This window comes from Juglans regia, chromosome 10 (genome assembly GCF_001411555.2).
Source record: "Juglans regia cultivar Chandler chromosome 10, Walnut 2.0, whole genome shotgun sequence".
In the NCBI taxonomy this organism is placed as follows: Eukaryota; Viridiplantae; Streptophyta; class Magnoliopsida; order Fagales; family Juglandaceae; genus Juglans; species Juglans regia.
Window position 1 is genome coordinate 31946125 of NC_049910.1, and position 26975 is coordinate 31973099.

The 26975-nt window shown below is 34.5% G+C and overlaps 2 protein-coding genes across 3 annotated transcripts; one reads left to right on the forward strand and one right to left on the reverse strand.

Moving 5' to 3' along the window:
* Window positions 1-6791: 6791 nt before the first annotated feature.
* Window positions 6792-11762, reverse strand: LOC109004658 (ras-related protein RHN1-like). Of its 2 annotated transcripts, none has more exons than XM_018983290.2 (8): window positions 11461-11762; window positions 10550-10627; window positions 10288-10455; window positions 9512-9560; window positions 8687-8760; window positions 8227-8320; window positions 7684-7808; window positions 6792-7091 (listed from the first exon to the last, which is right to left on the reverse strand). In XM_018983290.2, exons 1-7 carry the CDS (start codon window positions 11497-11499, stop codon window positions 7708-7710), a joined length of 603 nt encoding a protein of 200 aa, XP_018838835.1. In that variant the 5' UTR covers window positions 11500-11762; the 3' UTR covers window positions 6792-7091; window positions 7684-7707. The 2 variants fall into 2 exon arrangements, with proteins under 2 accessions (XP_018838835.1, XP_035550274.1); XM_035694381.1 differs by having other exon boundaries at window positions 11457-11723.
* A 9828-nt stretch (window positions 11763-21590) lies between these two features.
* Window positions 21591-24722, forward strand: LOC109004657. Its single transcript, XM_018983289.2, has 3 exons — window positions 21591-22243; window positions 23584-23655; window positions 24248-24722. Exons 1-3 carry the CDS (start codon window positions 21686-21688, stop codon window positions 24248-24250), a joined length of 633 nt encoding a protein of 210 aa, XP_018838834.1. The 5' UTR covers window positions 21591-21685; the 3' UTR covers window positions 24251-24722.
* Window positions 24723-26975: the final 2253 nt, after the last annotated feature.

A 26975-nucleotide genomic window follows, 5' to 3' on the forward strand; every position in this document is an offset into this window, starting at 1 on the left:
GGAACTAAGGCATGAGATAGAAGAGACAACTCGGTTTCAACTATATGGCAATTGCGTCTTTCGATACTACCATTTTGAGCATGTGAGTAAGGACAAGTGATACGGTGAGTGATGCCAAAGGATTTAAGTATGGAGGGTAGGGGCAAAATTCGTCACCCCAATCAGTTTGAATAGAGATGACATTTGAAGAAAAAGTGTTACTAACATAACGTAAAAAAGCCAAAAAGATAGTGGATACATCATATTTTGCATGAAGTATGAAGTGGGAAAAACCAAATATACTTTGTGAAATCATCTACAATGGAAAGATAAAATCTATGACTGGAGGAGGACAGTACAAGCACCGGTCCCTCAGACATCAAGAAATAGTAATTGAAAGGCTTTAGTTGACCGAGAAGATGAAGGTTGATGAGGAAGGGCATGTGACTTGGCTTGAGCACAAGCTGAGCATGGAGTAAGCACAATATTGGTTATAAGAGAGCTGAGGGAGCTAAAAATGACAGATGGTGAAGGAAGCGGTTCGTGGAGAAGGGTGCCCGAAATGAGAGTGTCAAATGTTTAAAGAGGTACGTTCACCAATAAACAGAACAGCCGAGGAGGAAGAGGTAAGCTCGGCATAAGTGTCGTAGAGGCCATTTAATATTGGTTATAAGAGAGCTGAGGGAGCTGAAAATGACAGATGGTGAAGGAAGCGGTTCACGGAGAAGGGTGCCCGAAATGAGAGTGCCAAATGTTTGAAGAGGTACGTTCACCAATAAACAGAATAGCCGAGGAGGAAGAGGTAAGCTCGGCATAAGTGTCGTAGAGGCCGTTTCTAATGGGTCCCTGGAGAAGCACCTTCTGAGTGTGTAGATCCTTTACAAGAAAGCTAGAAGAGTGAAATAAAAAATAAACAGAATTATCTAAGTAAAACTGACGAACAGATAAAAGATTGCGAGTAATTTGAGGAACATGTAAAAGTTTACGAAGAAGAAAACTAACATTGGATGTGTAAAGTTGAGTAGTGCCAGTGTTTGAGATAGGAAGGGAAGAGCCATCTTCATTGTTGACATGGTTTGTGCTAGGGTTGTACACAAACCAGCCGAACCGATTGCTGCAAACGTAGACCGACTGCCGAATTCAGGAATCGATCGAAAACGATAGAGAACCGGTCGGCCAGCGGTAGCAAATTAACAAAATCAATGTCGGCCTGTTCGGTCTACGGTTTAGACTCGGTCTAAACCGAAGAACCGACCGATGTCTTATATATTTATTTTTAAAATATATTTTTTATACAAAATGATGCCATTTCACATGAAACGACGTCGTTTTGTTCTTAAACCTTTGAAAAAAAATAATAGTGAAATGACGCCGTTTGGTCTAAACCAAATGGTTTCTCCCCAGGGGTTTCTCCTTCCTTCCTTCATTTTGTTCTTCGCAAGTTCGCAGTCGTCCCCATTCCCAGACTCCCTCTCCCTCTCCCCGGACCCAGTGACCTGCACTCTCCCTCTCCGTGACTTGCACTATTAGACTCTCCTTTCTCGTTGCTCCCTCTCTCCTCTCTCGTCGTCGACGACCCACATGGCCCACATCCCCACTGTAAGTTTTATAATTTCCTTTGTATTTCATTTTTGCTGTGTTCCATTTTTTTGTTAATTGTTATTGTTAATTTCTCTGAGGGATTTTTTGGGAGGAAGAGGAAATGTTGAATCTAATCTCTGTTTTTGCCTTGCTTAGTAAAAATATTGTGGTTTGTGACATTGTGTCGTGTGTGATGGAGCAATGCTCAGTAGCTTACATTAAAAATATTGTGGTCTCACTGGTTTATGCTGAAATGAGCTTATGCCGAAATGCTTACAGTGTGACAGACAATGTGTGATAATTTTTGTGTGTCTGTGATAGACTTGTGGGCTATGTTTGGAAATTTTATTTTCTTACTAGTCTTGAATCAATGAATTTAAAACATGAAATGTGATAAGTGAACTAAACTTAGATTAGAGTCTTAGACTTATGATGTTTGCCATGTTGCAAACTAGCTGCTGTGTAATACTAATCACTGTTTTGTTTTATAATGTATGTGATAACGTGTAACATTTATGTTTTGTTTTATAATTAGATGGATTTTTCATCGTCTCCGATTGATGTTGATGCATCAACACCAACCATTAACTTAGGAGATGATGTGAGGGAGACCCACTCATCAAAACTCCCTAGTGCCCCTACTAGTACTACTTGTCCATTACCTAAGAAACGAAAAGGGAATGATCCATCGATTGTTTGGGACCATTTTACAAAGGTGGAGGGTTGTGTTATAGATGATCCGAAAGCTAAATGTAATTATTGTGGCAAGACGTATGTTTGCCACTCAAAGAACAGGACTTCAACAATGTAAAACCATTTGCCTTCATGTCCTAAAAATTTTCATAAACGTGGACCTTTGGATAGGTACCAAAAAATATTAATAGGTGAAACAACACCTAAAAAGGGGGTTAAAGAGAGTGATGGTATGTTAAGAAGTTTTGTAACCCACAAATATAGTGAAGAGGTTGTAAGGTTAGCGATTACAGAGATGATAATTATCGATGAGTTACCATTTAGAGTTGTTGAAGGACATGGATTTAGAAAAGTGTGTTGGTCTCTTGAACCTCGGTTTAAAGTGCCATGTCGTGTCACAGTGGCGAGAGATTGTATGAAATTGTATGAAAGTGATAATGAGAAACTTAAAAGAGTGTTAAAAAATGGCGGCATGAGGATTTTGTTGACGACCGCTATATGGACATCAATGCAGAATTTAAATTATATGTGTCTAACTGCACACTTCATTGATAAAGATTGGAAATTACAGAAAAAAAAAATTATTAATTTTTGTTTAATCCCTAATTATTGAGGGGAAACTATTGGGAGATATGTTGAGTCATGCTTGCTTGATTGGGGCATTGATAGAAGATTTACTGTGACTATTGATAATACAAGTTCAAATGATATTGCAATTTCATATTTGAAACAGTTTTTGAGTGGGAATTTGTTAGGGGGCAAGTATATACACATGAGATGTGCTCATATATTGAATCTTATTGTGAATAAAGATTTGAAGAAGTGCAATGATGCCATCACAATGGTTAGAAATGCAATTAGATATGTGCATTCATCTCCCACAAGATTAGACAAGTTTAAGAGATGTGCAGAAAAAGAAAAAATTGATTGTAAGAAAATGTTGTATCTTGATGTATAGACACGATGAAACTCAACTTATATGATGTTGGAGGCGGCTGAGAAGTTTGAGAAGGTTTTTAGGCGAATGGAGAGTGAGGATTATAATTACCTCTCTTACTTTGATGATGGCCCCGGGTTTGGGCACATGAGGCCTCCTAAAGCAAAGGAGTGGGAGACAGTGCGGGTTTTTGTTAAGTTTTTAGAAATGTTTTATGATGCAACTAATAGATTTTTTGGATTTTTATATGTGACAGCCAACACAAGTTTTCTGGAGATTTGTGATCTCCAAAATGAGTTGATGGAGTTGAGCAAGAGTCTTAATAGTTGCTTGAGGAGTTTGGCCATAAATATGAGAACAAAGTATGATAAGTACTGGGGGTCACTAAACAGGCTGAACTTGTTCATGTTAATTGCAGTTGTGTTTGATCCAAGAAGCTAGTTAGGACTTCTTACTTTCCATTTGAGGAAAGTTCATGATGAGTTTCGTACTGAGTAGTTGGTGTCGAGTGTGAAACAGGTATTGAAAAATTTGTATGCGAAATATAATGCGGAATTCGGCTCCACCACGAGTACCCAAGAACATGTGCCCCCTTCGACATCTAGAACCATGAATGATGATGATGGCAAGGGTGAGACCAAATAGTTCTACGAGTGGTATAAAATATCTTCCGCCATGGGATCTAATATTACCAAAACAGAAGTAGATCAATATTTATCAGATGGTTACGAGGCACTCTCCACATTGTTTGATTTGTTGACTTGGTGGAAAATTAATGAGGCTAACTATCATATACTCGCGAGGATTGCACGAGACTTATTGGCCATGCTTGTTTTCACGGTTACGTCCGAGTCAACATTTAGTATGGGTGGTCGTGTGCTTGATCCTTTTCGGAGTTCATTGGCTCTGATAACCGTTAAGGCATCTGGCAACAACCATTAATATCCGGGAGGTTATGGATAATGTGGAGAGCTTCATAGTAGAATCATGTGATATTTTCTTTGTTTTCATTGTAATTTAATTTTAGTATTTTTTATAATCCAAATTCACTAACATTTGATGTTGTATTCTTATTATTAATATTTATTAATGTTTGTATATAGAGTTGGGCACACAATCAAACGTGACAACTATTGAAGATTGAAGGTTGAAGGCTTGAAATTGAAGTAGCAAGTAGCAACTATCCAATTTGTTGTCATTTAATTATGGTATATTTTTTAATTGCATTTTGCTATGCTTAATACAATTTGTTTTTGTTTTTTTTTAATATGTATTAAGTAATACTAAACATCTAGTAAAGTTATTTTTATTTTTTTGAATTATGTAATAAGTAGTAAGTAAGAATTAATATAGTTAGTTAGTAATAGTAGAAAATTATAAACAACATTACTATTAAATTTTAAAATGAAATCAACTTAAAAAAAGTTCAAAAAGAACTTGGATAATGAAATGAGAAAAAAAAAAGTCCAAAATATTTGTTGAATTGGCCCAATTGGGAAATAACAAAGGCCCAAAAAAAGGGTCCAAGAAAAAGCCCAAACTGATCAAACCAACCGACAACTAGCAGGACCGAAGCCGGCCGGTTTCAGCCCTTAACACCAGTCGATCTCGATCGGTTTTTATCCTCAAAAACCTATGTTCGGTCAGTTTCAGTTTCCTGAGAAAATCAAGCCGACATAGTCGGTTTTCAGGCCCAATCCGTTTCAGTTTCCTGAGAAAATCAAGCCGACATAGTCGGTTTTCAGGCCCAATCCATGCCATGATAGGGAGCATATTCTAAATTGAGATTAGAGAAATATGCTGTGAAGTGATTTGTGGCTGTAGTGTCTGGGAACCAAGAATTGTGATTAGTAGTGGAGGGTGGGAAGGTTGTGTAGTGAGCAATAAGAGGATGGTGGAGATGCTTAGTAAGACTGATTAAAACGGTGATAACAGGATAACGCGGTATGCCTAGTTTTGTGACAGACTAGGCACACGAGTTTGGTGGTAGACTGATGAGAGAAGAAATTGGAACTTGTGTGAGGGACATGACCAGTGCCACGACCACGACCACGTCGAGGACCACAACCACGACTTCTATTTGAGGATGAGAAATTAGATCTAGTGATTGTCGTATGAGCTTGAAGGGGACTGCCTGAAAGGAGAGAATCAGTCTGGTGGGCTAGTCTAGATTCATGGTTAAGCAAATAACCATGTACTTGAGAAGAGGACAGAGGATCGAGTCGAGTGGTAATGTAGGTGACAAGAGACTCATAGTCGATTCCTAAACCAGTAAGGAAGTAATAAACTCGGAGGGGGAGAAAGGTTGGCCAGCTGCACCGAGATGGGCAGCTAAGCACTTTGCTCTATGGAAGTACTAGTTAAAATCCTCGGAACCTCTCTTGAGGGTGGCTAGCTAAAACTGTGTTTGCATGATGTGGGCTGAGGTTTGAGCCGAAAACATGTTATGAAGGGTGGACCAAACTTCCCGTGAGGTAGTACAATCAAGAACTTGAGAGAGATGATTATCGGTATGGGAAGAGTTGATGGCAGAGATGATTAATTGGTCTTGCAGAATCCATTTTGTGTAATTTGGGTTAGGTTGACCATCAATGGCAGAAGGGGGAGTGGGGATAGAACCAACCAAATAACTAGTGACCTTTGAGAAATGGGAGGATTTGAGCTTTTCATAATAGACAATTGTCCATGGAGAGTTTCTGAGTGATGAAATGAGTGGCAGAGTTGAGTGGGATTTACAGTGAGGTTGGTCTTTTCGGGTTCCAAGGTTTTGTAGGAAGGAATAAGGTGGAAGTTAGTCCTCTAATGCTCTGGTACCATAAAGAGACCACCAACTGCTCTACAAAAAGCCACACAAAAAGTATTTCATTCAAAACAATTTTTACAGATTTTGGTATTCATCCTCTACCTCAAATGTTCAATATCACACTGATATTTATAGACTACTCAGACTATTCATACAATTATGTTATAAATGAATCCTTCTAGAATCATCTAGCGCATTCTGTTATGGGACGTGGCTGGAGCCTTGGCTGTGCTTGAGGTAATGTTGCTAGAGTTTGTTTTGTGAGCTGTGAGCTCTCTCTACTGGAGCAGTTTTGAAATATGCCTTAATATAAATAAATCAAGTTAGAACGAACAATGGAGTCTTTAAGTTTTATTAATTTAATTTTTATTCTAACACACGTTGAGTTTTAATTTAAACTATATTTTATATTCTCCTGATACATATAGTTTTGTGATTTTTTTACATGACAATGAAATGACAGTCTCGATTTATATAAACATGAGAATTCAGATATTCATTTTATATTTAAGCTTAAAAAGGGGAAGCAGTCATCAGTCCTTGCTATAAACTTTGATAACCTAGATGTTATATATGTATACGTAATACATATACATATATATATATATATATGCGTAATCAAATGTGGTGTGTGGTGTAGGGATGATAAGTAGAACGCCCTTTTCCTTATTTGCCTACTATTTGTCTGCACTGCTTATTGAAACATGCATCGATCCCCAGTTGTTTTGTTTGAACTATTCGCAGTGGTGCATACTGCATTCGAGCTTTTAAAACAGCTAAAAATACTTTTCAAGCTCGAAACCAAACGGGCTGAGTAACCAAGTGTTTTTTCTTTTTTTCTCTTTAGCATTGACACTTCTTATTCCGGTGTCTAATTCACTTTTGAGTTCGATAATCATTGTCTTGCACATACAGGAGTATGTAGGATGTTTGAAAGTGTCATTACCTCTCTCTAATGAGATCTTGAGATGTACATAAAACAAATATTCTTACAACATGTTTGAGCAGCTTTGCAAATCAGTCTTCAACCTTTGATCAGCCACGATGAATTTCCATCTGATTGAGTGACGCCCTTACAAAGTGATGGCCGAGGAAAACCTGGTAATTAATAAGATGTAAGGCAAAATTAGGGAAACCAAAACTTCTTCGAGTCAATCCAAAGTGTATGGATTATTCTATATCTAAGCACTAATTTATTACATCACCAACAGCTAAGGTAGCTTGATCAATGATGGATCTTCAAAATAATGGAGGTTTGGACCATCACTTTTGACTTCATTTTTTCAAATCTATTATAAAATATTACACTGGAAGCATTAATCTCTAATGAGTTTTGCAATCAGCCATCCAAGTCAACATCGCTTGTCTTCTCTCCAATGGTTTTGGAGTAATCTTACAATGCATTTTCATATTCACCCACGTTAGCATCTCTCATTTTCTCTCATTATTTTGGATTAAATCTTAATATGCCCTTTCATTAAATACTAACAATGGGAGAGAGGCTGCTAACATTGGGACTTTTAAATTTCTATTTATTGCATAATGGCTTGAAGTATGTTAACTTAATTATATTATTCTTGCTTAATAATTTTAACTATTACCCCGTATTAGCAGGCCAACTACTAATATTAAATAAAAAAGGGGGATGACCTACTGATTTTTTGTACGTAAGATTGCAAGGATTACGTACAGTATGATATAGCAAGTATGGATATCATGCAGAGCAACAAAACAGCCTTCGTCGACTTCCTTGTGATCTACTCTGTAATTTCATTCCAGCTGTGCGTGAAGGGTTAGCTTTTGCCAATCTCTTTGCTGCAGAAAAGGAAAACAACTTGTGTCTATAAGCATGGTAAAAGAAGTTCTGGGAAAAACACAGAACCGGACTTCAGAGTTAGTTGATGTCGCCATACATGGATAACTGGCAGGGCCGTATCAACAAAAACTGTCAATAGACGATGAAGCCACCAGTGGACATACACTATCCAATTAAGAACCTTTTTTGAAGCAGTAATTTATAAATGACCTTTGGCCCCCTTCTTTATTTTATAATTCTTATTTCTTTCTTTATTTCAGATCAAATAGGAGCATGCCAAAAATTTGAAGGGTTGAATCAATCTCATATTCCAGATACAGTTGATATGGCACTTTCAGATCAAATTGGACATGCACTATCCAATCAAAGTGTTCAATGCAAAACATTAAACATGAAATACAGAGATGATGTACTTACCTATCTCATAGAAGAGCTCGTTCACATTCTGTGCAGATTTTGCAGATGTTTCAAGAAAAACCAAGCCATTTTCATTAGCATACTGCTCACCTTCCTGCAATTATTTTTACAGAGGATTAAAAACCTTTGGCGAAGGCATCAACACAAGTAGCATATATAAAGCTTGAAAATTTGAAAAATTCTCTCCTCGCCAAATCACAAATACAGAATGCACCCTTAGAAAGCTATCATGCTTATTATGAGTCCCTCTCTTAGATGAAGTGCACTTCTGCAAAATGAGAAGTGGGCGAACTAGTCTCCTATCCTAGCCAAGGCTATCACCTCGGCATTCTTAGGGCCTATGGCAAAGCCTAGGTTGAGAGCCCTCCCCAAATGTCTAGGTGCGCACCAATATGCCGTTGACTATGTTTAAATACTAACAATATAATGATAGTGAGCAAGAATGTTGGACTATAAATACCTCGACCGCCACTTTTCTCTTCTCTTCCAAGTCAGCCTTGTTGGCAACCAAGAACATTATCAAATTTGAATTTCCTGATTTAGTAAAATATGAAAGTAGTCAGCTGTTGAAATAAATTCACTTGACTATTATGGTATTTGCTCAATAATAGTCATAATATCGTGTTGAATGAGATAAGTCCAGCCAATAGATGACCTTGAGTTTGATTTCACATTAATACTGGTTAAGGTTTTAATCAGATAATCTAAAACTCAATCAACTTAAAGGGTGGTGAAAATCTTAAAAAATTGTGAGAAGACATTTTTTCAGAATTATTAAAATATTATCCAACTGAATGCCAAAGGTCCAAAACAACAGTGGCAAGTATTGTTTTGGTAACATATACACACTCAGTGGTTTTTGGATCCCTGAAGCAAAATTGGTTCACACGTACTTTGAAGATAGTGAAGCATACACTGAACTAATTGTAGTATGGACTATTATAATTCCACAAGAGATGAAAATACGGAGGGTGCAAAGTAGCATATAATATGTTGGACCTAAAGGGAAGATAGGACAAGCAATCCATTGCACTAATTGCGCAGGTAACCACCCATGGATAAGGGTTTACATGCAACCCATGTGGCTGCCACAGAGGCCTCACTTAATGGATAGTCCTAATCTGTGCACCTCAAGTGTAAGGAATTTTATTATCCTGAATCAAAGTATCACAGCTTGCAAATTTCACGACAAAGAGAGAACAGGCAATAAAAAAACAAAGATTCTATGAGTATAGTTTTAGCCTCTGCTTGTATGAGATCGACTTCATCAATTGCTGTCAATTACCTTGTCTTTGCAATTCTTGAACCCACTTTTTGGCCCGTACAAATGAATCCTGAAGACAATTCACCCACAATTTTAAAGAGTCAGATTCTATTTGAAACTATATTACTCCGACTACTGACAAGAAGTTCTAAATGCAGATTTTTGTTGCCCATACTACTTAAAGAAGTATCCAAAAAATGACCGACAGATCTAAGACTATGATCAGCATGGATTATTGTTCAGAGAAACCCATAGATATCTCATAACTTCTTTTTTGTGTGGATATTTTATAACTCTCTTACCATCTCCTACTTGAATATTTTGAATTTGTTCTATCAGCTCTAGAACATATTTGAACACATAATTACGCAATCTCATGTGAATGTACTTTCTAGTATTCTCCAGGTCAGAACATCTAATTTTTTTATCTTTCCGTCCGACAACACACCAATAGATGCTCACAAATCACCAGGAATAATAAAAGCAGGGGTAACTTCTCTAAGACCATGCAGGTCCATTTTAACACCACAATATTCAATGAAAAGGAATCAAAACGCTATAATAGGAATTAAGGAAATTGGCAAATAAAGCATAGTACTGGTGTTGCACTGCCTGCTTAAATTTAGATTAAAAAACTAATGATAATATTAGTAGGAAGTAGAAATGAACACCTAAAAAGCTGGCATAAAACTAATCCTAGATGATGATTAACATGTAATTTTATTTTATTTTTATAAGTATGATTAACATGTAAAATGCAACCAAATAAAAATTTTAGAAGCTTGACGAATAGGTACCATGCTTGTAATGTCATAAACCACAACAGCTGCAGCTGCACCACGATAGTACATTGGAGCCAAACTATGGTAACGCTCTTGCCCTGCTGTGTCCCATATATCAAATTTTATAGTGGCTTCATTTAATGACAAGACCTGAGTGAAGAAGGCCGCTCCAATAGTTGACTCCTGCAACTTATGCTCATGTTAGAAGTTGTACACTATCATGATTTTGAGGAAGGAAAAAGAGAGTGAAGATATAGTGAAGCAAATGAAAATGAACCTGGTACTCAAAGAATTGGCCTTTGACAAATCTCAATACCAAACTTGTTTTTCCGGTTCCCATGTCCCCAAGAAGTACCTAGGGAAAGCTTGATAGTGTCAAAAATAACAAAAGTTTTCCCTTTTACTAATTATCCGGTGAAACTATTCCACCACAATGCACAACTATATCTAGCAAAGAGTTCTTTCATACGAATTTATCTTTATAAAAATTTCAACTTTCATAATTCCTACAAGTAACAGCAAATACGTAACAAGTCAGAAACTTCCTTGCATTTTTGGTGGATAGGCATGGATCATACCCACCATGCTACAATAAGATTAAAGCAAACCGACTTCGCTTATGAATTAACAATGTATAAATGATTGTTTACTTTTGCAAATAGGGAGTACTTAAAATTGGAAGTACTCCAAAATACTAAAACATCTAGCCCCCGAGTGGATTATTAAACCGGTAATATCTGCATAAGAAAATAGGACCAACAATCTATAAATGATATATCATCAGCAATCAAGCTCATCAAGTTCATACAAGGACAAGTGGCAACAAAATAGAAACAAGAATTTCTCAGAACACAGAATCCGTTTAGCTGGCAGGCATTCATGAAAGCCATCTACAATCATAAAATCATAGAGTTCCTCCAGGCTTCACACAATGGCATAGAGTAATTAAAGCATAAGTTTTGACAGATAATTCTCTTTGGAACTATTAATCAGCATATAAATATCTTCAACTGGTTGAGAATACGAAAACTAATTGGCACTCGAAGCTACCCAAACAAAAAATCTTAAATGCTGCATGCAAAAAAGCTTTTAAATTTCTGTCTCCAAAATCTCATCAATGCGTGATATAGTTAAAACCCTTTTCCTAATTTGAGCAACTTTTATGAAAAATAAGGAAGACATACCCACCAGCTTGGCTTGTACGTTCTTGTTGCCTGTCCTCGCCATCCCCAGCCCAATGGATAAAGAAAGTCTTCAAAGAATCCAAATCGAAAGAGAAACAGAGGTCTGCAGAGAGTTATCAGTTTTGAAAGCGAAATCTGGGGCAGGGGAGCGAAAGAGGTGACGCGCTTTGAGAACGGCGTACGCCGTACACCACAAGGAGGAAAAGGGGGATGGAAAATGCTATCAGCGGAGAAGAGTTTGCTACTTCCACGAAACTTTGGATCAGTTTACTTGAATGTTGATTGTTGAGGGGTGGGAAACTTGGAAAAACGAAAAATGGAAGTGGCAATAGCGGTTTCCATAAAATGGGACTGGTAGTTTGTCCGTTGACTGTTAAGTTGCTTTTTAGGCTTAAGTGAATATTAAGGTATTTTTTAGATATTTTGGAAATATCTTATTATTTTTTATCTATTTTATTATTATTTATTATTATTTAATATTCTATAATTATTTATTATTATTTTTTTATTATTATTTAAAAAATACTTTAAAATATTTTACTATCAAAACGCAACTGAACTCATTTTTTTCTAATTTTTTTTCTTAAATTTTTATTTTGCCACAAAGATCCACTTTTATGACTTTTACCTTTGGGTTAATTAACTTAATTAGAAAATCAAATTTTCATCCTTATTATATATATATTTATATATATATATTTTTTTTTACTTTTTGGACATTTATATTGTTTCAGAAATACTATAATTTTAAAATGATTCCAACCAATTGGGTCGGTCCTATATATATTCTTTGGCATGATGCATTATTAACGTATCTCCGCAAAAACTATTTTTGAGACGATTTAGAGATTATTTTGGATATAGAGTTCAGATGAGATGAGATTTTTTTTTTTAAAGTTGAATAAAATATTATTAAATATAATTTTTTAGTATTATTTTTATTTTAAGATTTAAAAAAATTAAATTATTTATTATATTTTTATATAAAAATTTAAAAAAATTATAATTATAAAATAAGATAGATAGGTTTGTGTATCTAAAACCACCCTAAATTGTTGTAAGGTGCTAGAGTTCTAGAGTATTACAAGTTGAAGGGATTGCCATTGAACTCCAATTTTAGTTGTAGGAAGAGCATAATGCATTTGTGAAAAAAATACATACAAAAGGCTGCAAACTGTCCCGTTTAGATAGTGAAATTATTTTATTTTATTATTATAATTTTATAAATTTTTATATAAAATATATTAAAATATCATTGTTCACAATTTGCTTAGAGTTGATCATCAAATCATTGATAATGTGGGTTGATAGAGACTTATACCGACAACAACAACGATATTATTGGAATAACAAAGAAAGAAAGAGCCCGTTGATTGGGCGAGCTGACGCCTCTCTCCCTTCCTTCTATCCTCTTTGGTTTATAAAGTCATGCATGTCAAATTTTTACGCATGTATTCACATTTATGATGGAAAATATAGTCGATCTATCGCTTTCCTACCACCTCCAACCTCTACGCATTATACCATTCGATTTCCGAGCAAACGAATCTAAAAGGAAGGGTCACAAAAAAAGTGGCGTGAAGGTCCCATGTGTTGCCCATTACTCGAGCCCTAATAACCACATCATCGCTCTATACAGTTCCTGGGTCTACCATCCACACCCCTCCACAACAGACATGGATATGTAGAGGACGTACGTTTCACACTATCAACCATCTAGATGATCCGTAATAGATGAGAGGACGGTACTGTACATCCAATAAAACTCATGCCTAAATTAGACAAGTATGATCTCAATATGAGTATAGATGTAAAAGTCACATTTTTATTACCTTTATTTGTTATTTGTAAAGTGTTGAGGGTATAGATAGATAGTAGTTATCCCGTAATAAGTGGACAAAACAACCACCTTAATTTATCGGCGTTATCATATCACCAGTGGCGGACCTACATAGGGCGGGGGGGCCATGGCCTCCCCAAAGTTTAAAAAAAAAAAAAAATTTGTATTAGTGTTTTTATGATTTAATAGGATTATATTATCTCATATTGTGTTGGTTTTCTCTCTAAAATGTTATCTTAATCTCTTCTACAAAATTATTTTGACTCAAAAATAGAATAAAAAATATTTTATTATAATTTTAACTTTGCTCGACCCTCTCTATAACAAATTTCTGGTTCCGCCACTGCATATCACATTGTTAGGCCTATGGTCATATGGGCTCTTAAACAATGAATTCTCATATTGTATTTTGAATTATTATAATAAAATTATTTGCTTAAAAAGAATATGAGTTTGCTTTTAAGATATTTTTTCACCTAATTTAATCAGTTGGCATGTACGATTTCATGAAGATAATCTCTTTGTAAAAAAAATTTTAAGATCTCATTATTAAACAAATTTTTACACAACTATTGCATATTAGCTAGTTTTAGCAAAGAAATTGGTTGTATGAATTGGATTTTCAGAAAGGTGGAAATTTTTTCTTTTTCAATGCTCAATCATCTCTGTAATTATGAAACAGGATGTTATTATATATTCGTCGTGAAATTTATCATATCCAATCAAATAAGTTATTTCATAGTCAATCGCTTAAATAGAAAAATCACTTAAAACCTAGCCCATGAATCAACATTTCTGTCAGGATAATGGGGAGAATGTAGCACATGCTATTCTTTTTTGTTCTCATATCCGATTGGTATGGATGCAGTATCTCCCTTTAGTGTAGCACGGTCAGCAGCAGGCAACCTTCTTGGACCAGGTTTGGCTTGTTCTAGATAGAGGCAATGCAGTAGATTTAACTTTGTTTTTCCTGATTGGTTGGAGTTTATGGAATAGAAAAAATAAGATGATGATGGAAAAATTGTGATTGACCCTTTGGCTGCAGTGAACCATGCTTTATCTTTACAAAAGACCTTTATACAGCTAAAAACTTCTAATGCTATGGAAAGAGGAAAACTTTGCAAATGGAAGCCACCTCCACCAGGTTTCTTAAAGCTAAATGTTGATAGTGCAATGGTTGCAGATGTGGGGAAAGTTGGAATAGGGGTGGTCCTACGGGATGAGGCTGGGCAGGTGGTTATGGCAGCAACCAAAAAGGAGGATTTTGTTGATGAACCTGCTACAATCGAGCTGCTAGCTGTGTTGAGAGGACTACAATTTTGTCTTCCACTTGAGATTCCTAACTTGGTGGTCGAATCTAACTATATAGTTGTGGTACAGGAATTGCAAGATAGCCAAGAGTCTTTATCATCAAATGGGAATCTGATTCAGGATGTTAAAGGGCTCATGCAACTTTTCAGAAATTCAAATGTTCAACATGTTTATAGGGATGGAAATGGGGTGGTCCATACTTTAGCACGGTTTGCATAGAATGTAGATGATGTGCAGATGTGGTGGGACGAGGTTCCAGCGTTTGTAACTCATGCACTTTGGTTTGATCAGATTGACATGTAATTTCTTCTTATGAATGAAAGTTTGTTTTCTTATAAAAAACAAAAAAAAGAATATGATAAAATTGAGGTTTGATTTGGTTACACAGGTGAGTTGAGGTAAGATAAAATAAAAGTTGAACGTTGAATAAAATATTATTATAATATAATTTTTATTTTAAAATTTAAAAAAGTTGAATTGTTTATTATATTTTGTGTGTGAGTTTGAAAAAATTATAATAATTATATGAGATGAGATGATTTAGTCTGTATAACTAAACCAGGCCTCAAGATTAAATACCACATTTCTCAATTTCAAATAAGGAGAATGAGGTTTGCAGCAATTTATATGGTGTACGTTACGCTTCCAAGACGAGTTCCCTGAAGTTGAAATGTATGGTTGTACGTTACGATTGGTACGTAATAGAAAACCAGTTGGGTTCATTTTGTTTTGCTTTCAATGAATTAGAACTTCATTCTTATTTACTTCTATATATTATGATTCGATCTTACTCAAACCTCATTTTAAGATTCTGGTATTAATCTATCCTCCTCCCCATCAAAACCTCGCATGTTTAAACAACAAAATAGATAAAAATGGCATTAATAAAATTGGAAAATAATTTGATAGTTTTAAAATATGCAAGTCCTATTTATTTATTTATTTTAAATAAAAAATTTGAAACAAATATAAAAAAAAAAAAATTATTTGTAATGGTAGGTCCCATTTTTTTTTTCCAACACCAATGTGTAAGGTTTGTTAATTTTAAAAGGAAAAGTCTTTTTGCAAGCGAATTCGCTCATCAAACCGCACACCGATATTGATATGTAAAGCATCCGTTTAATAAAACGGTATGAATTGAAGACAGAAATGATTTTCGTGAGACAGATGATCTTCTTCTTTTCTTAAAATTTTTATTTTTTATTTTTTTTTCAATGAAAGAAACTATATTAATGTCGATACGTGATTTGATGCACCAAATCATTTCTACCTGATAAGGCTCATTTGAAATTATATTGAGCATTACTTTTCTTTTTTATCAAGTGAATAATTTATACAAAAAACTTGTAAATAGATTCAAGTTGCACGTGTTCAAAATACAGGAAAGAAAAATCGATAGTATCAAAGAAAAATCATGACGATCTGCCTGGAGTACTGGCTATGAACAGACATACATGTTATGCTTGATTGAAGTTTATCCATTCGTGACTTACAAGGTTGGATAGTTACGTATAACGTATAGACAAGGACATGAGGATCATCAGCAGCAATAAGAGTGATAATTAATGCTCATGACTATTAATAAAAAGGTTTGAAAATTAATGTGGGAAATTAATTAATACATACCCATAAAGGGCAAAAAACACACCAACGTCCAAAATATTGAAACCATTCTATTTATGAAATTAGTCAAACATTTTGCCCAATTTTCCAAGGACGTTCATTTTTCGAATTTTACCTTGAATTTTAAATTTTTTTCAATTTGATATTTCAATTTTCGATTCCACGTGATCAATAGATGTTTCAAAAGATAATGATAACCAATCAAATCTGTTTTGGGATTACTGCAAAGTAGTCTTCGTTAATCTTCTCGATAAATTTGTATAGAGTAATTTTACATATAATTGTAATGTACATAAATGTTGTGTAATCGTTTTAAAAAAGAGTAAGATCTATTATTAAAATATTATTTTTTTTATATGAATCTCATATTTTATTCACTTTTTTCAAAACGATTACGTGGCGATTGCACAATTCACAATTATAAATATTTTTTTACATTTTTATATAGGATCATCGTAACAATCCAATGAACATTTGCCCCCATAATCAGATGAGTCATGAGATCTAGCCTCCAAATTATCACAACCACATACGTGGAAGAATACTAAGATCGGCGGAAATCTTCTAGCCAAAACTCGTGTGACAGTGAGATCACTTGGCCAATTATATCAGATTATCCGCCAAGTGTATACTCTGCCAAGTGTACACACAGCCATGTGTGCAGTACTCGTGCTTTTTGAAGGTTATCTATTACCCTCTATATATTCAGGATCATGATGATGAGTAACCATCCAAAATTTAAAATTAAGATCCATTACAAATTTCATCATGATATCTTGATTATAGATATATTTTAAATGATTTCATACGTTTATTATTATTTTTAAAAAAAAATCCTTTAAAATGTTTTACGCAAATAAATATAATAAAAAAGATAAAATATAGAATAAAGAATACTATTTATGGTATCATATATATGCATCTTATTTTGAAAGTGTAAATTCAACTAAACAAAGCTAAAGTTTAGTTTGGACTTTTGGCTACGTTTAGATGTTGAGATGAGTTGAATTGAGTTATGAATAGTAATATTTGTTTGATTTTATTGAAATGGCCAATTTAATTTTTTTAAGTTGAGATGAGTTTAATTTTTTTGATGAAAAGTTAAAAAAATAATAAATTTTATTAATAATTAATTTAAGATAAATTAAGTTTAGTTGAACAACTAAACACAATCCTATTTAGATAGAGATGAGGAGAGCATAGTTTGGCTTTTTATTCACGCTATGGACAAAAAAGGAGGAATCAAATTTTGGAATGACTCGACTGCATTATTTGCTCATACCTCTCACCATCTAACAGAATAAGGAAAAAACTAGTTTACCTCCTAAGTTATAGCGCTCAATTTGACCGTTTGATAAATTAATTTTTTTAATTATTAAAAAAAATAATTTTAAATATATTGATATTTTTTTTATTTTTTAAAAATATTAAAAAATATTAAAAAAAAATAACAAGCAATCAATTTGAACGGCCGGCAGAATAACCCGACTCACAAGATAATATTTTTACTCATTTCAGATAAGAATATAGGTAAAGCTCTATGCACACACCTGATCTCATCCCAGCCAATACCCATAAAAATAAAATCATGTACAGCACAAATTCCTAACTATTATATATATATATATATATATATATATATATATATATATATATATCTCTTTAAAGCTCTGCCATTTGCGACTTGGGAGTTTCTCCTTGATCAATTAGTTCTCGCTTGTACGTGACCAATATACATGGCCTCTAATGGTAGCGCCCTTACGGTCTCGACGTCCCCAAAAAGTGGCAAAGGAGATCAAAGCGTGGGCGTGGCCTCAAGTTCACCAAAAGGTCAGTGCTTGTGCTCACCGACGACGCACCAAGGGTCGTTCCGTTGCAGGTTTCATCGCTCATCGGCTAACTGGATGAAGAGATCAAATTCCATGCCCGCCAATACCTCAACCACTGCCTTCTCTCCCAAATCAGTGGGTTCTACGTAATATATAGTTTGTATATATGCAGTATGCTTGAAAATATACGTACCCACATATATATATATATATATATATATATATCGTATTCTAGTTCTCAACTTTGTAATATGGGACTCTGCTTTGTGCTTTCTTTCCATCTGCAACTCTTGAAAAATCACATATAGCTCATGTTCTGTATCCTTATGTTTGATAAATATGCTCTCTCTCTCTCTCTCTCTGTGTGGTGAAAACTTTATGAGATCCATTGGCATGGGGTTTCTGGATCAAGACTACTGCAGCAGCTAGCACTTAATTTCTGTCAACCGAATGGATAGAGTTATGAGGAAACGGTGGATAACAGCCTGCTGGGCCAGTAGTTCACTTGTTCAAGCTACTAAATCTCTCATGTGAAACCTCAAACATTTCCTTAACCTGAATTTGTGAAACACTTTTATGTTTCTGTCAAGCCTCACAAATCATTAATTCCTGCAATATTAATCAATAACCAAGACCAGTCTGTCCAGAAAACTCTTACTGATCATGATCTGTAGTTCATAGCATTGGGCTTGTCGATCGGATGGTACGTTGTTGTTGTGGATGAGATTTATGATATCTTTTTAAGAAAAGAAAATTTCTGGGCTATGATGATGAAATGGATGATCAGATGGGTTTTGATCGAATGGCCTAAAATTTCAGGAATTGGTCAGAATGATATCAATGAATCAATAAAAAATAAAACCCACAAAGCTAGAATTGTTTTTCCCTAAAAGAACCAACCACCAAAAGCCTGATGTCCCTCGATAATGACATTGAAAGAAAATTGGACCCCCAAACTAACTTTTCTCCAGCGCGTCTTGACTTTTTGGTCTTCACCTCACACACTACAACCTGATCTTTACCTAATTTGCATCATAAACTATCACAATGACATGTTACCCTCTTCTACTGTAAGCACGATAAGATTGTGCCATATTATCTACTTCAAATGATATTAATGGTCAGATTTAGAAGATTGATGCTGTAATCTCATTACAAGAAAAATGAGTATTTGTGACTATTTGTTTGCAATGAAAACATACTCATTTTAACTGAAAATAATCATTTTACTGAAAATAATTAGTCGCAAATAAACAATTTTCTTGCAGTAAACACTACTTCTTGATTGTTTGGGTAAATATTAGCTGTAAAATAGCAGTACACTTTGTTAAGATCCAATTGATCATGTAGGATGGTGATGTTGCCTATTTTTAATCGTCTTAATTATCATATTTGGAATAATTATACTATTTGTCAATTCATGAAACTTTAAAAAAGTACAATATGTTAAGTTTAATTTGATAGTTTATAATTTGAGGATGAAAATTACATTTAAGCCTAACCTATTTCTTCTCTCCTTTATCTAATTATTCCTTGGCTGCTGAGCATATAAATTCTTCTTTTTGAACTTTTTCGTTAATTATTTTTGGAATATTCAAACAATTTATAAATTCTATTAGTACATAAGATTCTACAATCTATATTATACATTAAGGGTTGGTTTGTATAGTGAGATGAGATGGTTTTAGATGAGATAAATAAAATATTGTTAGAATATTATTTTTTAATATTATTATTGTTTTAAGATTTTAAAAAGTATTTGAATTGTTTATTATATTTTATGTAAAAATTTGAAAAAATTGTAATGATGAGATGAGATGAAGGGAGATGGTTTTTGTATCCAAACAAACCCTAAGGATCACCTCTCATAATTTAACTACAATGAACCATCCAAGAAAGAGACTCGTGCGTAGAATCTAATCAAAAGCTTCTAGAACTAGAACTAGAACCATTTTCTTTCACAACCAAGGGTACTCTTGATTTAGTGGTAAGATATCTTAGTATTAATAAATTAAACACTCACCACGTTTGGATACTTAAAATATCTTAGTATATATATATATATATAGTTTAAGTTAAAATGTTTCATTGAATTTTGGAAAAAAAAAAATTGAATAAAAATATTATAAAGTTAAAATATTTTTTGAATATATTTTTTGAATATAATTTTTATTTTAAAATTTAAAAAATTATTATTTTTTTATATTTTATTTGAGAATTTGAAAAAGTTGTAAAGATCGTACAACTCCTTTTTACAACCTTTATACACCCATGTGTTAAAATGACGGTATTTATTTATTTTTTTTATAAGTAAAATGACGGTATTTATTTAATGTGATGTTACCTTTATAAGTTATTTTACAAAAACATCTTCATTTAAAACATGGTTATATAAAAATTATAAAAAATAGTTGTAAATGCATTATTTTTCATCTATAAATAAAAATACTTGAGAACAATTGTATTACCTAATGGACCCTCAATGCATCAAGAACTGAAAAATAGTATGATCATATCAAATTTAAACGTTAAGATGACCAAAAGAAAATAGTGTGATAGTATCGATCTAATAAAAAATGTATGGTTTATGAATGATAAATAGAATAATTCAATAAATTTAAGAAAAATAAAATAAAAAAAATATTTTTTAAAAAAATATGACGTGTAGTGTGTGAAAATGATGAGTAACAAAATTTAAATATAAAACAAAAGATAATTTAAAAATTAAAAGTATTTAATCCCTTTTAACTTTAATTATAATATATTGTGGTAGATCAAGAAAGAACAAAAATGCAAACATCGTACTTGACGGTTGAGCGAAATCGATTTTACTCGATCGAATTCTTGGCAAGATAAAAGAGTAAAAGAAAAGACAATTTTCCTCAAATTCTTAACCTATTTTCTTTTATTGAACGACATGTGTTTTTGTTTGTTCCTTTTTTGCGGTTGGACGATGCGTAAGAGCATCCCCATCCCATTCCCTATATCACTATTATTTCTAAATTATAAGAAAAAATTTAGAAAAAAGTTCAAAAATCCCATCCCATCCCATTCCCTATTTTAAGATTTTGATTTAGGAAATAAACAGTGGTTTTCTAAATATAGGGAACTACTATTCATCCCTTAAATCATTTTTTATTAATATTTTATTCAAATAAATAAAATAAATTCTTTTTTCAATCAACTACATTTCTCTTATACTCATATTTATTATACTTTTAAATAATATTTTTAAAAATAATTTAAATAATTACTAAAATATAAAAATAATAATTTTAAAAATATTATTAAACCCTTAAAAAAATAATTTAAATTTTTGTTTAAAATATTCACTATAATAATAGTTCAAAACATAAGAAAAAATATTAAGTAGTTAAGTTTAAAAATGGAAGTGAGAAAAAAAAGTAATAAAGAAATAATAGAAGAATATTATTTTAATAGAATAGAGAAAGGATAGAGAATGAGATGTAGAAGGTTTTTTAAAAATGCGTAAAATTTAGGATAAAATTATAGGGAGTGTCCTTTTTAGTTAAAATTTAAAGAAAAATTTAGGGAATCGGATTTGAATGGTATAAGATGGGCTATATTTTACCCCGTCTATCCAATTAGGCCATGCCCAAACGAGCATGACTTCAAAGAACGACTATGTCGTCTGTTACGCCCCTCTCCCTTCATCCCCCACCCCCCAGCACGTCGTCGTCCTCCCTCTGTACCGCCCAGCTCCGAGTCGCCGTCGTATTCACCGCTACCTCGCCGTCGCCACCGTTCTCTTCCTCCTCTCCCTAGCCATATTTCTCCTCTACCCCTCCGACCCGACCATCAAACTCGCCCGAGTCCGGCTCAACCATGTCCAAGTCAAATCATCCCATGGACTCTACCTCGACCTATCGTTCTCTCTCACCATCAAGGTCTACAACCGGGACTTCTTCTCCCTGGACTACAATTCCCTGGTTGTCTCGGTCGGCTACCGAGGGAGGGAGCTAGGGTTTGTTAGCTCCCAGGGTGGGCGCGTCAGGGCCAGAGCTTCGTCTTACGTGAACGCCACGCTCGATCTCAATGGGTACGAGGTCATTCACGACGCGTTTTACTTTATCGAAGATTTGGCCAGGGGTGTAATTCCTTTTGATACCGATACGGAAGTGAGTGGAGTATTAGGCCTCTTCTTCTTCCAAATTCCTCTCAAGGTAAACCTTACTTGTGATTCAATAATATTATATTTGAAAGCGCTGTATATAATAATGGAAACTATTCCGTTAGAAAGGAATAAAAACTTATGGCTTTTATTTATTTATTGACATTTGATTGTGATTATTGTATTAAATTTGGTTTCGATTGCATGGAATGTAATTTCTCGGATATGGTTTTGACGTTGGAAGATCTGGAAAATACTCAGCTACTTTGCTTATGGTCATGTGATGGGCTCCGGTTAGGAAAAGTTAGGAATCTAGTATTTGGAGTGGAGGAGAGGCTGTAGCGTTTTTCTGGAGTTAGTAGAGACGGAATGTGCTGATCGAGTAGAGACGGAATGTGCTGATCTTGATTGAAGCAAGTTGCTGGACCAGCAGATAAAGAAGGTTTTTTTGGTTTTTTCGAGGGGTTGGTTTGGTGTGCAAATGATAGAAAGATGGTTTGTTGAAGCTATAAAAGAAAGATTGAGATTTGGGGGTGCGGTGCACGGGACCGGGGTTTACTCTGCAGGGGTGGGTCCAAGGGCCCTGCCTTGGAGAGGTTCCCAACATAAAAAAATAATAATAAAAAAGAAGAAGAAGAAGAAGAAAGATTGAGATTTGGGGTTTGGAGAAAGTGAGGGGAGTTGAAATTGATCACTGTCATCTGATGAAGACTGCATATTTTTTGGGTGGGTGGGGGAGTCTTGTTGCTATTACATACTTGTTGACTCTGGTCCACCTGAGAGGATTTGAAGTTGGCTGGATTTGAATGGTGTTGAGAGGAAGGGCGAAGGTGTGGTTCAATTTGAAGTGTATGTATGGTAGGGGAGTAGTGGGGCCTTACGTCAAACTCAAATCGGTTGAATTTATTATTGAGTACCTTTGTTTTAATGAGGGATGTGGTTTTCAGTAGCTAAGATTGCAACTATATCTGCTCATACTGAAATTTGGATTGGTAAAGCATGCTCACACATGGGTATGTGCATTGAATAAGTTTCTAGCTCCACTCTATTATCTTCTCATTTCTCATATAGCATCATTATCCTGTACATGTAACATGAACTGAGCACAAGTTCAAATAAATGAAAAGACAACCGGAAGTAGAAAATTTAGAGATCTTGCATTTGTTCTGGTTCTTTGGAAATATATGTATCCGATCACTTGAAATTCACCATACAAGTATGTGGTTGCAAAAAAAGCAGTGCTTCCCATTGGCAAAACAAGTGCCATACAAGAAAATTTTTAGTTTCCTTATGGTGACTCCACAAAATTCTGTTCCTTGTCTAGTTTTGCATGTTACACGGTTGATCTTTTTTCAATATATTTTTTAACTGTGTTTCTAACATGTCCATTAGGCAAGGGTATCTTGCGAGGTGTATGTAAATTCAAACAACCAGACAATCATCCGCCAAGATTGCTACCATGAGGTGAGCTTTTCCGTGCTTTGCACTAGTTAATCGCTATTACAGTTGCACATATAAGGAAAGTATTCTATCATATCAAACCTGGTTGTTGGTTTGGGATTGAAAATTTTGGTGCTTGGTTAGCCGCATCCTATGAGTCAGAGCCGGTCTGCTGGTTCCTTAAACACATGCTAATTCTATCCGAAAACTCAGTTCTTGGTTTATTAATTTATGCTAAGAGGATAAGTCCAGTTCCTATGTAGCAAGGAAGTGGACTTAATCTGGTTTTGAATATAATCTGGTTTTGCCCTGTGCACTAAGTGGAGATTAAGCAAGCGACAAGATGGACTATGATGGGTAGTCCAACTCGTAATAGTGCAATGCCGTTCCTTGAATTGATTTGGATGATTTTATCTTGTTTTGTTTTATTTTAGTTTTATTATCCACTAGGATTAGTTGGGACTTTGTTCCAGACACCTGTTGCTAATAAAAAGTTTTTAGTTCTGTTACATACTTCCTGGTTTTCTTGCAAATCAACAATGAAATAAGTGCTCTGAAGCATTAAGGTTTTATTTGCTGATCCATGAACTAGATTTTTATTTTGTTTTTTGGACAGTGATGGGGGTAGATATCAATATGGCAGAAATTCTCCGTTATGAGTTGGGAGCTGAACATAGGGTTGGGTGATGGAGGTGAAATATTGAAGGGCATTGGGACCAAAGCAGTGTATAAATATTTGGAGTAGACCTGTTTATTCATAATGCATTTATGGTGTAAAAGTCTACAAGGGATTGTTGGAGTGGTTTGTATTGGTATTGCTTTAGGTGTTGATTCTGACATCTAATTTTGCACAGCGATCTCTTATTAAAAATTCTCGCACTATGTTGAACAACCTTTCACCTTTGGAATTATGTTTCTTCTCTTTCTTTTGTTGGACATACCTGATTATTCAGTACCATTTGGGCGGTATCTCACAAAATGCTTACTGGGGCTAGCTGCACCATCACAAAACTATAGGCATTCGTGAGATGTTTCATGCCTATGCTAGACTTGTCATGTTGTGTCCAATAAAAGAGTTTATGTGATGAAAATTAGAAAATGTGATATGTTACATGAATTTTATCCCACTCTGACGGTACTGTATTTATTAATATTTGAATTGAATTCAAGTCAAGAAACAAGAGTTGATCCAAGAAATATATTGGTACTCAAAGAATTCTTTGAATACGATGTGTTTATTGCATGCAATCTTTTAGTTATGCTTGACATCATATCCCATTCGGGTTTCTCATATGGTGCTTGGCAAAATTAAGATCTTTTTATGAGATGTTACATCCATGTTGATTTTTTGGTTTCTCAAGATCTCTTTTCTCCCAAGTCACGATGATAATTGCGGCAGAAATATGAAATCTACTAAAAAACAGAACAGAAATAAGTACTGGTTCTTAACTTTGTATTTGTAAGCGTGGAACTCGTGAGCCTTTTGGACTCTTTTCACTCAAATGTTATGTACAAACACCCACAAAGGCTCTTCTCCCTCTAATGTTATGTACTAAATACTAATCGAGGTTATATATAATTAGATTTCCTTCAAATTATTTTAAATTGCAAAATATTCTTTTTCTTTTAAGTAATTTGATATTGGAAAATGATTTGTACACTCTTAGAATATGCAAGTCTGTACACTCTTTGATAAAAGTAGACAAATTTAAAATTTATATTAAAAAAATCTACTTTTTAATGATGGATTTTTTTTTTTTTTTAAAAAAAAGTGAGTCCACAGAATTTGCCCACTCTAGATAGTATTACTCTTTCAAATTTCATCAATCAGAATATTGCATTCAATTCAGTAGATGAGTTTGTTTGAGAATACAACTGTTTCAAGATATTCTCATATTATTTTATTACTATTAACAAACTATTCACAAGTTATCTAAGATATCCAACTAAATCTTTCATTTTCAAATCCTTAATGTCCTTCTTTGATCATTTCATTATTTTAAGCTTTTGATTGAGATTGGTTCTTATTGATTGCCACGCAAGGTATGCATACAACACGGGTTGATTCACCATATATAATTGCACAACAAAAACAGCCTTTTGCGTCGTATTAAATCGATGTGAAAGTCCCAAAAAATGACGCCAATAATTATTTTCGTTCAAATTCAATCGACGCAATATGAACGCTATTATTAACGTGTCTTAAAAGATTTATCGCGTTAAAATTTGTGTATGTCGCAAAAAAACTTATATTTGCAGCAAAATATATCGCCGCCATTATGGGAAAAATTCGACACAAAAGTAAAAGTTGATGATGGAGAAAAATACATTTGCGACATTATTTTTGTGACACAAATATAAAATATTGTTGCAACAAAATATTATTTGCGACCTTCTTTTATGGCCGCTAATATATATTGCCGGAATTATTTACTATTTGCGTCGACAAAGATTGCCATCCGTGTTACGCAAAAGGTCGTTCACAAATGAAAGCAATGCAAAACTTTTGGTAGGAAAAATAAAGAAAAGCACAATACAGAAGGAAAAGGGTGATTTAAAGAAACGAACAACAAAAAATGAAAACCGTATGAAGGAAGGAAAGAGTTGGAAGCTTCTTTTAATTTCCTCCATGATCCAAGTTGTTTCGCAAGAGATTACACAAAACACAACCCCATGAAGACGATGCTTTTCCCTTATCTCTTACAGTCAGTTATGCTAATTAATTACGAGACCCATCTCCCAGAAGTACTAGACGACCACCCCAAACATACCCACGGCTGTGTTGCCTACACCGAAACGAACCAGGATGCCGCGTTGGCGAACACACGCACTGCTTCACCGAGCCGCCACCACCACCACCACCACCACCACCTCCTGCAGCCGCAGCTGTCGATGCATGCCTTCTGATCACCACCGTCTCAGCCTCATCCATAGGCGCCTGTAAGGCTGTTATCCATTTGCTAAGGATAACCAAGTTAGGCACGCCTGGGTAACACATCTTTCTTCCGATCGTTGCCAATTAGTTGTCTTTGATTTTGAGGGGTGCAAAGGAAAGAATCTGTGTTCTAGGACATTATATATAGGTGAAAAAGCGAAAGAGAGGCGGCCAAGTAAATTAAGCTTTTGGCATAAATTAGAGCTTTCGGATTGATTCTCCTTTCTGAAAAAAGGTTTCGCTTTCCTATGCTTTAACGAGGAGTTGTGTGTGTATGTTTGTGCAGAATGACGCCACCCACACGTACGCGGCCTGTCCAAAACCATGGCCTAATAAGACGAGCACTGGGTTCATCACAGTTGAGATGGACGGATTGGATTGTCTAAGTCTATTCGCCATAGACAATCAA

Excerpts from the sequence above, each read along its gene's own strand:
- LOC109004658 (XM_018983290.2), bottom strand. The coding sequence starts at position 11,499 with ATGGCGAGGACAGGCAACAAGAACGTACAAGCCAAGCTG. Across the intron at positions 9,561-10,287 it reads TTTATGACATTACAAGCATG|GATTCATTTGTACGGGCCAA; the intron begins GTACCTATTCGT and ends AATTGTCTTCAG. Across the intron at positions 7,809-8,226 it reads CGAGCTCTTCTATGAGATAG|CAAAGAGATTGGCAAAAGCT; the intron begins GTAAGTACATCA and ends CCTTTTCTGCAG.
- LOC109004657 (XM_018983289.2), top strand. The coding sequence starts at position 21,686 with ATGACTTCAAAGAACGACTATGTCGTCTGTTACGCCCCTCTCCCTTCA. Across the intron at positions 22,244-23,583 it reads TCTTCCAAATTCCTCTCAAG|GCAAGGGTATCTTGCGAGGT; the intron begins GTAAACCTTACT and ends CATGTCCATTAG.